Source organism: Ovis aries, chromosome 13 (assembly GCF_016772045.2).
Source record: "Ovis aries strain OAR_USU_Benz2616 breed Rambouillet chromosome 13, ARS-UI_Ramb_v3.0, whole genome shotgun sequence".
Classification (NCBI taxonomy): Eukaryota; Metazoa; Chordata; class Mammalia; order Artiodactyla; family Bovidae; genus Ovis; species Ovis aries.
In genome coordinates, this window is record NC_056066.1 from 15,890,466 (window position 1) to 15,903,582 (window position 13,117).

The following is a 13,117-nucleotide window of genomic DNA, read 5'->3' on the forward strand; positions in this document are numbered from 1 at the left end:
CCCCTGGTGCTTGCTTCCTTAAGAGATGAAAGAAGCTTGACTCTGTGAGCCTGTGAAGGGTATTGAGCCAAGGTCTCCACTTTCTCCCCCACAACCTCTGGCTTCTGAAGAATTCTGATTAGTTTCCTCATCTTCTTTCAAGGGAATGTCTGTAGAAGTCTAAGCACTGCAGTTTTACAGTGTCAGAATAACTTTCAAACTGCAGGTGTGCACGCCTGCTCAGTCATGTCTGACTTTTTGCAACCCCACGGACTGTAGCCCACCTGGCTTCTCTGCTCATGGGATTCTCCAGGCAAGAATACCGGAGTGGGTTGTCATTTCCTCCTCCATGGGATCTTCCCAACCCAGGGATTGAACCCACGCCTCCGACATCAATCGGCAGGCCGCTTGTTTACCACTGAACCATCAGAGAAGCACAGGAGAAAGGCCTGCTCTCGGATGGTGGGGTCAGTTACTACCCCCGCCCCACGTGGTGCACTCTGCACAAACCCCGAGCCAAGTCTGCCGAGGGCTTGGCAGGACAAGCCAGGTCCTGTCCCACCCAGCACACAGCCCCCGGGGTCCCTCACTGGAGGTGAATCAGTACCTCATTTCCTGCCTTTCCTCTCGATGTTGAAGGGACACCTCACTGCCCGCCCCTGCTTTCTGTGAGCCATGATGACTTAGTTCAGGATGAGGCAGTGCTGAGTCAGGAGGTAGGAATCTGCAGGGCAGAAGGAATCTAAGAATTCCTGTCCCACTTCCCCCATGACCCCAGGATGCAGCTGTGATGCCTCTGTCTGCCTTCACCTGGCTCTGTCACTGGCCACGCCATTCACACACTGAGTGTGTCCACTGTGTGTGTGTGCGCGTGCTCAACTCACAGCAGGCACTTAATTCATTAGAGAGATACTCTTGGGAGTTTCACCACAGATACCTGAACTTCTGAGTCGCATTTTATTGGCTGTGTGGACAGTTCAGGCTTTCTTATTATTTATTTGTTTAGGCTTTTTCTTCTTTTTAAAGACTTATTTGTTTAGCCTTTCTTATTGTTAAGTTGCAAAACTTTTAACATTTTCTCAAGTCTTTTTTTTAAAACCATTTGGCATAATAGCAACTTACAAAAAGGTATATACACTCAGAATTTTCTGTTCCCTAGCCTCGCTCCTAAATTGCCATTTGACTAGTGCCGATTGACCTGGGAAATAAAGAAAAATGGGGGTGAAGAATAGTTTCTTTTTCAATCTGTTCTAACGTCTCAGGATTTCTATGAGATTGCGCAGTAATTCTGGACGTCTTTAATGACAAGGTCTACCTAACAGTGTTCAATACTGATTATGTTTTCTCTGAGAATAATACACGCATTGGGACTGCCCTGGTGGTCCAGTGGCTGAGACCATGCTGCCAACGCTGGGGGCCCGGGTTCAATCGCTGGTCAGGGAACTGGGTCCCACGTGATGCAGCTAAGAGTTCCCATGCCACAGGTAAAGATGCCACAGTGAAGACAGACGATCCCGAGGGCTGCAGCCAAAGAAAGAGTCAAAGTGATGTGCACACTAGTGCCTATACCTAACCCGGATAGTGCCTAGCAACTAAGAGTTCCCATGCCACAGGTAAAGATGCCACAGTGAAGACAGATGATCCCGAGGGCTGCAGCCAAAGAAAGAGTCAAAGTGATGTGCACACTAGCGCCTATACCTAACCCAGATAGTGCCTAGGGCTGTTTTGGCTCACGGCCCCGCAGGAATCTTCGGGGGCTTGTGAGGCCTCCCAGCGCGCCCTCAGTCTAGGGAGGGAAGAGCACCCATGTCTCCACTTGCTGCAACATCAGGCCACACGGAGCACAGGCGGCGTCCCCTACTCCCCGCTAGGCTTGCTTGGCCTTCTAGACAGTTTTGTTTACCTCGATTGTCTGTTGTTCAGGGGCTGAACTGAATTTCCTGCTGGAACAGCCAGAGGACTGTGCGAGACTAAGGGGCTTGGGTTGCGGGATGGGGACAGTTTCAGTGTCTTTGCCCCTGAAAGTGAAAACATGAGGTTTCCGAAGGTATTAACTAACTGATGGGGCCTTAGCATCTTATGTAGAAACTGCAGTAGCATCATGGCCTCCAAGGAGTCTAGGACCTCCCAAGTGTCAGTCTTGTGCTAGCAATTCATTAGGTCTTGTCACGCCCCCTAAACTCTGAACTGTAATGAGGCTGGAAAGGAACCATAATGTTGTGGTGTCTGAGGCAGAAAAGGCTAGAATTTATGAGCAGCACAGGGAAGCCAGAACCTGAACATGACGGAGCGTGCGGAGCATGGACGCACAGACCCAGAGAGCAGAGGACGGTGTCAGAATATGATTTCATCAAATTTTCAGCACCGAAACAGCTTTTAGTACACCCATCTTTCCTTAAAAATGATTCTTACTATGAGAATCCCCTGACACTCCAGTGGTTAGAACTTGGTGCTTTCACTGCCATGGGCCCAGGTTCACTAAGATCCCACACATGCTGTGCAGCCAAAAAAAAAAAAAAATCTTATTACTATTCAGCCATAAAGAATAAAATAATGCCACTTTCAGGAACATGGATGGACCTCAAGATTTCATACTAAGTAAAGTAAGTCAGACAGGGAAAGACAAATATCATATAATATCACCTATATGTGGAATCTATATATGAACTTATCTACAAAATAGAAACAGACTCACTGACATAGAGCACAGACTTGCGGTTGCCAAGGGGGCGGGGGGCAGGGGAGGGGAGGACCGAGAATTTGGAATTAGCAAATGCCAACTACTATCTAAGATGGCTAACAACAAGATCATGCTGTTTACCATAGAGAACTATATTCAATATCCTGTGATAAAACTGTAATGGAAAATAATGTAAACAAGCATGTATGTGTGTGTGTGTGTGTGTGTGTATACATATATATATGTATATATATGACTGAATCACTTTGCTATACAGTAGAAATTACAACATTGTAAGTCAACTATACTTCAATAAAAATAATCCTTACATCTTCACAATGAAGAAGGAGATAAAGGAGAACTGGAAATGCGCATCACCAAACAAGTTGACCCTGGGGGGTCGTACTTGTCTTAACAGTGGAAGCTGTTAGGCCAGCTGACTTTTCTCAACGCCCATGTGTCTTGCAGGGGGCGAGGCCTTCCCCATCTGCGCTGACTAACCCTTGTCGCCTTATGCTTACTCCTCCAGGGGTGACCAGCACCTGGGCATGGGACACTGGCCCCTTCCCCACTTCCTCTGAGTGAGCCAGCGGCTGGGGTTACTGGGGGGATGCCTGTCCATCACCGGAAGTCAGACTCTTGGGAGATGGACCCTGATTCACTGCCCGGCTGCAGGCTCGGTGACCTGAGCAGAGGGAGCAGTTTGGAGAGTCGGACCAGCAGCTCCCGTTCCAGAAGCCTCACTCTGGTGAGTGACTGTTTCTCTGGTGCTCTGTGTGCTTGGATGTTGGCTGACTTCACCCCCCTCTCAGGAGTATGTTACAGCATCCTTTTGGGGTAACTGGCCTGATGTTTTGGAATATTTTCTCTCTGAAGTGGCATTTTTATGTTAGTCATCTTAAGTTTTGCACACATGCAGAGCAGAGAATTGGCTGCTGCAACCCAGAGCACACCGTACCTGAAGGCGGCCCCCAGTCCAGCCCAGATACCTGCCTTTACGGTCCAGTGACTGGAAGATGGGAAACACCTCACAAGATAAATCAAATTCACTTTAAAACAGATGTTTAACTCCTTTACAAGTATAAATGCTTCCATATCCCTTTCTCTCAGCATCCAGACCTTTACATGAGTGTCAACAAGCTTTGGCCACTTGAGTGAAAAAAAAAAAAAAGAAAAAAGTCTTTAAAGTTAAGAAATGACCTTTTGGCCCTCCCCACTCCTCAGAGTTAGGGATGGAGACCTTCATATTCATAGAGGGAAGGACAGGAGAAAGTTCATCTTGAATCTTAATAATAATGGTCCATTGTTCATCTCAGCCTGTCTTCTAATGGGAGCATGAATTTCCTTCAGATACATGGAGCCCTGAAATTAACTTCAGCTGTGCTGAACATACCCACTACAGTATCCTTGCCTGGAGAATTCCATGGACAAAGGAGCCTGGTGGGCTACAGTCCTGGGGGTCGCAGAGTCTGACACAACTGAGAGACTAATACTTTCACTTTCATGCTAAACATAGGGACTCACCTGGTGGTTCAGATGGTAAAGAATCTGCCTGCAATGCAGGAGACCTAGGTTTGATCCCATGTTGGGAAGATACCCTGGAGAAGGGAATGGCTACCCATTCAAGTATTCTTGGATAATCCCTGGAGAATCCCATGGACTAAGGAGCTGGTGGGCTACAGTTCATGGGTTCACAAAGAGTCAGACATGACTAAGCGACTGACACTTTCACTTTTCATGCTGAGCATAAGAAAGAAATAGATAGAGGGCAGTTAGTAGTAAGAATAGAATCTTACAGACTCCTACTTGCATATTTTCTTTTTTCAACCACCCTGGTAAGTAGGTAATAAATTTTATTTGATTGATTCACCAAAGGAAAAATATGTTATAAATGACTCTCTGTATATCTGAGAACCTATAAATCCTTAAGTATGGAGAATTTGGGACTAATTTTTTAATTTAAAAAATGTATATGTTAAAAGACGTGTTGAGACTTCCCTGGTGGCTCAGTGGTAGAGAATCCCCCTGCCAGTGCAGGGGACACAGGTTCAATCCCTGGTCCGGGAAGATCCCACATGTCATGGGGCAACTAAGCAACTAGTGAAGCCCACGTGCCCTGGACCTGTGCTTCGGAACAAGAGAAGCCACCTCAATGAGAAGGCCGGGCACCAAAAGGAAGAGTAGCCTCTGCTCACCACAATCAGAGAAAGGCCACACAGCCACGAAGACCCAGTACAGCCCCAGACAACTTGTTTTTTTAAAAAGTCACGTTGAAATACTAGGTAGAGAAGACATACAGATTAATACTCCAGTCATTGGTGGAATCTGTTCTCCAAAGCGCAGCTTGGAAACAGCCCTGCTCTGATGTGAATGTGGTGCGGCTAACTGAGGAACACAGTCTGAAGGGCTGCCCTGTGAGCCTGGGGAGAATAAAGTTGCGAATGGTCGTCAGATGACCTCCATCTCTGAGGAAATAGGTGCGGTGGATATTATGTCAGTGTTTGAATTATTTTTGTGTCTTTCACATTCATTGTCTTGTTGAGCTTGAGACAGATCTCTTAGCATCCTCTTAGGGTTCCGTGACCCCTTTTCCTAGAAAGTAAAAATAATCCCTTCTGCTTCCTCCTGGGAGAGACCATGGCCCCAGGTGTGTCAAGTGCTCTGAATCTGGGGCCGGCAAGTCGCTGCTTTTCCATCTCTGGTACAGTCCTGCGGGGCCCCTTCTTCACATGAGGCATAACGCCCCCTCCCACCACAGCCTCTGCGGTGGCTCACACTCATACACTCTCAGACAGACAGGACTTGAGGGAGCTCTGCAAACCTGCCCATGGAGGACGCTTTCTGTCTCTTCTATGCGTGTGATTTTTTGCGTGCATGTGTGCTAAGTTGCTTCAGTCGTGTCCAATCCTTTGTGACCCCATGAACTGTAGCCCACCAGGCTCCTCTGTCCATGGGATTCTCCAGGCAAGAGCACTGGAGTGGGTTGCCATGCCCTTCTCCAGAGGATCTTTCTGACCCAGGGATCGAACACGTCTCCGGCACTGGCAGGCAGGTTCTTTACCACTGGCGCCACCTGGGGAGCCCGTGTGTGATTTCTCCCTTTGCTCAGACACTGAAACAGGTTCTCAGAGGTGAGGATGCCGGTGGAGCCTGCACTCTGGCGGCTGTGGTCCATCCTGACAGAATAGGCTTCAGGTTTGCTCCCCGGGGCAGCAGGTTCTGAGATGGAGGTCACAATGCAGGAAGCTTCTTAGGCCCATTCCTGGGCTCAGCATCTGGAAGGAAGAGGAAGCAGGACTTGAGCAGAGAGAGAAGCTGTGATGCAGGCCCAGAGAAGGCCTCAGCTGATTCTCAGGGAGCCCTGGTGCTGGGAGGCCCTCCAGCTGTCTCGCAGTGGGCCGAGCGTGGAGCCTGGACGCCCACTACTCAGCCATCAGCCCTGGGTTGGGACACCCCTGGAGGGAGGCCGACCTTGACAGGACGGTTCCCAAGGGGACTGCCAGCTGAGGGCCGCCTACCAGCAGCATGCCCAACAGGTGGGGGACAAGTCCTTCATCCCGAGGGTGCATCACACTCTTGGCCACAAAGGTGTAGGAGAAAAGGAACAGAGCCTTTCAGAGGGACCAACGTCACCAGAGCAGCTATAAGATGTTTGAATCAGAAGAAGCAAAACTGTGAAATGAACCTGAGGAGTTTGTAAGAGACCACCATGTAAATAAAGCTCTTTATGCAGTGTCCGTCTAGGCAGGTAGGGCTTTCATACTCTCTTCTGTCAGATTTGGAGAACACGTGTGATGCTGACTCTTTGTCAGGACGTCAGACCCAGGAAGTCATCTTCAGAGACCAAAGCTCTTCTTTGAAAGGAGGTCTGTTAAGTTTCAGCTCCACAGTCACAGGGAGAAATGGATTATTGTGAAACTTTTATCATGGATATATTTATGGTAAAATATTAGAAATACCTTTCTGTTCAAAGATGAGAAAGACTGTTGATCTTTTACATTTGTAAACCCCAGGGGGGTCAAGGTGAGCAGGGTGAGCACAGTCTTACAGCTCTGAGCTGCCTGTGCTGGAAGGCGTTTGTGGGCCTCAGTGCTGGGGGACGTAGGTTCCACAGTGGAGCCAAGCATAGATCAGAAAGCCATTCCCCAAGGTGTTTATAATTCCTCTTAAGCCCTCCCAGAAATCTGTATGCATTTTTCCAGTTGCTTTCTTCTTTACTGATGCTATTAAGTAGCCTGAAAAGCAGCTCAGAATAGTAATAAACACAGGATATTGGAGACATGCCTGGGTTCAAGTTAAATTTGCCTCCCTTTGTAAGCTGGAACAGCTACTTAATCACTTTCTCCATCAGTTCAAAAAGGGGTGGGGGCTGAGAGGGATAGTGATTTCTTTCTCCAGGGTTACTGTAGAGATGAAATGCCCAGTGTCTAACCGGTGCTTCCTAATTGCTGGTACCAGCTTCTCCAAGTGCCCTGTTAGCCCAGGTGGAGAACAGCACCACTATGCCTCTTCGTCTTGTTTGGGCCCGTGCTCTCTCTTCTATCCATCTCTTAGCAGTAGCCTTCTGAACGTCTTTCTTTGACCAGTGAAGAAGAGATGGTAAAAGGAAAACCCATTTTGTAATTCCACCCATCTTATTGTGGGGCATCACCTTGACTTTAAATTAAAGAATGCCTGCCCTCTACTCTTTTCTATCCAGTAAAATCTTACAGTAGCACTGTGACATATTTGATTCATCTGTATGTTCATCCTTTTATGTAATAGAGAACAGTTGTGGAAACGGCATTAGGGGATCCATACTTTTATGAAGTACGTCATTCAGTTATATTCTTATATTATGTTTGCTTGATTCGGTCCATACCCCACTCACCTACCTGCTTCTCACTGTCTGATGGAGGATGTGTTCCCATCCCATTCCAGTACTTTCTACTTAGACCAGTAGACTCTTTTTAAGCTTCAAGCATTTCCCTTCATGGAAAAATCATCAGGCCAACTTTAGTTGTCATCTCTTTTTCTTTCACAGTTGTGTATCTTGCTTAGATAGAACGGATACACGGAGAAAATCTGGCATTTGATTTTAAATGGCAACTAGAGTTTTCTAAATGCCTGTGGAACATTTGACTTTTACAAAACACCATATTAGCAGCCAGGTTCCCTTGAATGGTGAACTGTCTACACCACTACAGAATCTCTAAGTTTTTAAAAAATTTGTTATCCTTATACTCTGCTTTCTAAGAGTCCAAATTTGTGGAGGATATATCTAAATATGTAGTCTTTTTATGATTTGTCTCTTTAGAATGCGAATCAACCGTAGTAGTTTCTACACTCCCTGTTCTTGATTCTCTGACCTCATAAAAGATTCATCAGCAATAGTGTTTTTAGGCCTCCAGATTGTATGGGATTAAATGCACCCCTTGTAAGACTCTTTAAGTAAAACACAGTCAAGTTCTGGTACTTCCCTGAAGCTCAGACTCTGCATTCCCAATGCAGGGGGCCCAGGTTCAATCCCTGGTCAGGGAACTAGATCCTATGTGCTGCAACTAAGACCCAGGGAGGCTAAATAACTTTTAGAAGACAGTCTGATTCCACTTTATAGAAGTGGGTATTTCTTTTAAGCAAAGGTTATTTTAAGAAGAAGATAAACATTAATGCCTAATGTTAAATGAGAGTATCGTAAAGCTTTTAAACTCCCGTTGCCTGGAAGAGAACAGATCTTTGTTCTTTAGAAACCTTTCTCCTGAGCCAGTACAAGTTAAAAATTGAAAGAGCTGCTTAGGTAGGATTGTTGTGGCTATCCACATGGCTGCCGTTATGACCTAGGCTATTCTGGGAAGGTGAAGTAAATGAACTCTTTATCACTCAAGAGGTTGGTTGTGTTGAACTTCCCTAGTGGTCCAGTGGTAAAGAGTCCACCCGCCAGTGCAGGGGACACGGGTTTGATTCCCTGCCGAAGAATTGATGCTTTTGAACTGTGGTGTTGGAGAAGACTCTTGAGAGTCCCTTGGACTGCAAGGAGATCCAACCTGTCCATTCTGAAGGAGATCAACCCTGGGATTTCTTTGGAAGGAATGATGCTGAAACTCCAGGACTTTGGCCACCTCATGCGAAGAGTTGACTCATTGGAAAAGACTCTGATGCTGGGAGATATTGGGGGCAGGAGGAAAAGGAGACGACTGAGGATGAGATGGCTGGATGGCATCACTGACTCGATGGACATGAGTCTGAGTGAACTCCGGGAGTTGGTGATGGACAGGGAGGCCTGGCGTGCTGCCATTCATGGGGTCGCAAAGAGTCGGATACGGCTGAGCGACTAAACTGAACTGAGCTGAACTGAAGAAGATTCCACATGCCACAGAGCAACTTGGCCCGTGGGCCACAGCTGCTGAGTCTGTGCTCTGGAGCCCGGGAGCTGCAACTACTGAAGCCCAGGTGCTCCAGAGCCTGTGCTGTGCAGCAAGAGAAGCCACCGCAGTGAGAAGGCCAAGCATCACAACTGCAGAGCAGCCCCTCCTCGCCACAACTAGGGAAAGCCTGTGTGCCCCAACGAAGCCCCAGCCCAGCCAAAAAGAAGTCAGCCCTTCAAGCGGCTAGTTGTGGTTGTGTACATGTACTGTTTTTTTTCGTAAAGAATTCTTCCTCTGAACATTTTCTAGCAGAATGTACAGCTAGAACTAGAATGAGTGGACCAAATCTTTGTACACTTGACTAAGAGGGTCTCTTTTTCCTCTGAAATGTAAGGACAGCTTCAGTACAATACAAAGTTGTGGTGGTGGTTCTGGAACTTACAGCCTCGAGAGGTGATGGGATTCAAAACAAAAGGTTCAGGAAGGATTTGGAGACATTCATAAATGATAGCTCTTCAGGGTGACAAAGGAAGCTTTGGGTGTAGGTGACTGAGCAACTGAACTGAACTGAACTGAAGCTGCTTCCCTGGTGGTTCAGACGGCAAAGTGTCTGCCTGCAATGTGGGAGAGCCGGGTTCGATCCCTGGATCAGGAAGATCCCCTGGAAAAGGAAATGGCAACTCACTCCAGTACCCTTGCCTGGAAAATCCCAGGGATGGAGGAGCCTGGTAGGCTACAGTCCATGGGGTCGCAAAGAGTCAGACACGACTGAGCGACTTCGCTTTCCCTTTCCTTTAAGCTGTCTTGAAACCCTCCCTGGTCCCTCAGCAGACAAATCCTATGGCCCTCAACTCACAGAATGAGGCTGTGATCAGATAGCGGTTGTCAGCTCCTGACCACCCCTTCCCTCTCCAAAACCTTTGAGGTCGTTTGGTCTCACCCATCAGTTGTGGAAGGAGAAGGTAAAACAAGTGGAGGTGAGGCTGTCTCCACACCGGCTCCACTGAGGTCTAAACAGGACACTAAGAATCTGACACGTGGGTCGCCAGACAGTTTCAAGGAGAAGACACAGAACAGAGGCATGGAAAGGAGAAGAGACTGGTCAGTAGCAACCCCACTGTCCTTTCAGCTCTGGCTCCTTCCCCAATTGAACCCCAAACTTCCTGGACAGGACGGCTATTTTAAGACAAAGCTAAATAGCTTTGATGAGAGGTCAATTCAGTAAACATGTAGTAAATGCCTGCTACACACCAGATCAGATAGGTGATGGAATAAAATTCGACTTTAATCTTTTTGGGACCTGACAGTGTGGTGACCCAACAGCCGCGTGGAGCTCTGGGACGTGTGACAAGCTGATGTGGGGTCTCACACATGACGCCATGCACTTAAGGCGTTCCCGTTATCGGTCAGGACCGCTTTATAACATTGCCAGTTCAGAGAAGTTCAAGGCAGCCCTCAAAGCCATGACTCTTTCGATCTGTAATCAAAACTGCACACATATCTCATCCCCCACTGGCTTGTTTGTGTCTCTTTCCGGCCAGAAGTACAGGTTTACGTTAACCATAGTGAAAAATTACAATGGGGACTAGTTAAAAATCACCATAATTAAACTCCTGTGATGAAATCGTGGGAAAGGCCACATGTACTTATGGGCTTTCTTATGAGGTTGCCAAAGTAAGCGTGGCATTCACAGAAGAGACTGATTCCTATTCTCTTCTTGCTGCCTCTATGTTGAGTTTCAGCTCCTAGTTGATGTGTCGGGGGTGGGGGCTCTCCATCAACTTGGGTTTTTAAATTAGTAAAGCCTTACTCAGGTGTCAGGGAGATCATTTTGGTGTCTATAGGAAGAAAATGTGAGCATCAACTCAGATTCTGCCAAAACAAACACCCAAGGTGGCCTAATCCCGGAGAGTAGAGGTTAAGAGATCTGGGTTCATCTCAAGAAATTTTTTAGCCATCATAATATTTCATAATTGTAGTGCTGGAGAAGACTCTTGAGACCCTTGGACAGCAAGGAGATCAAACCAGTCAATCCTAAAGGAAATAAACTCTGAATATTCACTGGAAGGACTGATGCTGAAGCCCCAATACTCTGGCCACCTGATGCAAAGATCCGACTCAATGGAAAAGACCCTGATGCTGGGAAACATTGAGGGCAGGAGGAGAAGGGGGCAACAGAGGATGAGATGGTTGGATGGCATCACCAACTCAATGGACATGAGTTTGAGCAAACCCTGGGAGATAGTGAAGGTCAGGGAAGGCTGGTGTGCTGTGGTCCATGGGGTCGCAAAGAGTCAGACAGGATTTAGCAACTGAACAAAAACAACATTCATAATTTCCATCCCCCTTCTTTCTTTTTGGTTTATGACACAGATGATTTCTGCTGGTTCATTTTTTACCCCCTCCCTCACAGGGAGTTATCACCGTCTTAATCTGCCATTAAACCCAATTTCTTTGTTTAAAAGAAAAGCAAAACAAAAGAAAAAAACCCAGGATTTCCCAGATGGTCTAGTGGTTAAGACTCCACCCTTCTAACACAGAGGGTGCAGGATGGATCCCTGGTTGAGGAACTAAGATCCCATATGCTGTGCAGTGTGGCCAAAAGATAAAAAAAATAAAAGAAGTCGAACGTAGAAATGAAGCCTCAAAACTGAATTAATTCAGGATTTTTTAAAGTGGGGTTTTGGGAGCTTCCCTGGTGGCTCAGACGGTAAAGAATCTGTCTGAAATGCCGAAGACCCAGGTTTAATCCCTGGGTCCAGAAGATCTCCTGGAGGAGGAAATGGCAACCCACTTCAGTATTCCTGCCTAGAGAATACCCTGGACAGAGGAGCCTGGGTGCTACAGCCCATGGGGTTGCAAAGAGTCGGACACGACTGAGCGACTAACACTGCTGCTGCTATTTTAGTATGAGCGTTTTAAACCTTCTTGACGTTTTTCTTCAACGATATAAAGGTTTTATTCTCTCTCCCATTTCCCTACAAACACATCTCCTGTCCCACCCCAGAATTCCCATAAGGATGTCTAGGATTGCTGACTGTTATCATGGCTGGTCGGAGTCGCTGGAAGAGTTTGTCGTCCGGCCAGGAGTATGTTCCCCTCGGAGCCCTGCGGGGACCAGAGGGACGCTGCGCTGTCATCTTTGCTGGAGAGGGCAGACCTCGCAGAGATCGGGATCTGTCCTGCTCCTAGGAGACTCGAACTTGTGTGTTACAGTTACAGCAGTAGATTTGGCATTTTGAATTTTCTGGTTTGAATACATTAGAAATTATTTCTTCACCATCACAGTACACAGATTAGGGTAGAAATGTCTGTACTCCCCAGTTCTTGAAGCAAAGCAGTGTTTCCCTGGGAGGCCTGTAGACCCCACCCGCAGGCAGTGTGGTGGGAAGGGTAGCACAGGTGAGAGATGGTTTTCTGGACGGTTCTTTTAGCTTCTCTTTTAGCATCTGGAGACTTGTAGCCATAAAGAACTTCCCTTTACTCCTCAGCCCAAATATGCACTTTAAAAACTTCATTGATGGGGGTGCGTGGGAGGCTCAAGAGGGAAGGGATATATGGCTGATTCACACTGTTGTACGAAAACTAACACAACACTGTAAAGCAACTATACTCCAATTTTTAAAAAAGGAAATGAATATTAGGAGGGAAAACATTTTAGAAATAAAAACTCCATTGACAGGAGGGGAGTTTAAACAAAAAACAATTCTGTCAGCCGACCACCTTCCAAATGATAGGGACAAACGTACATTCTCTCCCATTCACCCTTTCCAAGAAAGCTGCTGTGTGTTTTATCCTCATTCCCTCTCCGCTTCGTTTTCCGGGGACTGAGGTAGCATGTCTCCTGTCCAATAGCACCAGCGATCAAGTAGGGGCCACCCCACCAGGACGCCAGCTCTCTTCCCTCCTCTCGTGGGGCGTCCAGGCCACTGCCTTGCATTTTTTTTCTTAAACATATTATGACAGCTGTATTGACATATAATTCACAGACCCTGTGGCTCACCCATTATAGTATGCCATTCAGTGGTTTTTAGTAGATTCACAGAGATGTGCAGCCATCATCACGGCCAAATTAGAACATCTTCATCATCCAAAACAAACCCCGAGCCCACTA

At 47.0% G+C, this 13,117-nt stretch overlaps 1 protein-coding gene across 1 annotated transcript in view; it reads left to right on the forward strand.

Annotated features, from left to right (window-relative positions):
• Window positions 1–13,117, forward strand: part of PROSER2 (proline and serine rich 2) — a 43,541-nt gene that overhangs the window by 17,209 nt on the left and 13,215 nt on the right. The window contains exon 2 of the mRNA XM_004014184.5: window positions 3,189–3,407. Coding sequence (XP_004014233.3) covers window positions 3,270–3,407 — 138 coding nt within the window. The 5' untranslated portion in view covers window positions 3,189–3,269. The remainder of the gene's footprint in view (window positions 1–3,188; window positions 3,408–13,117) is intronic.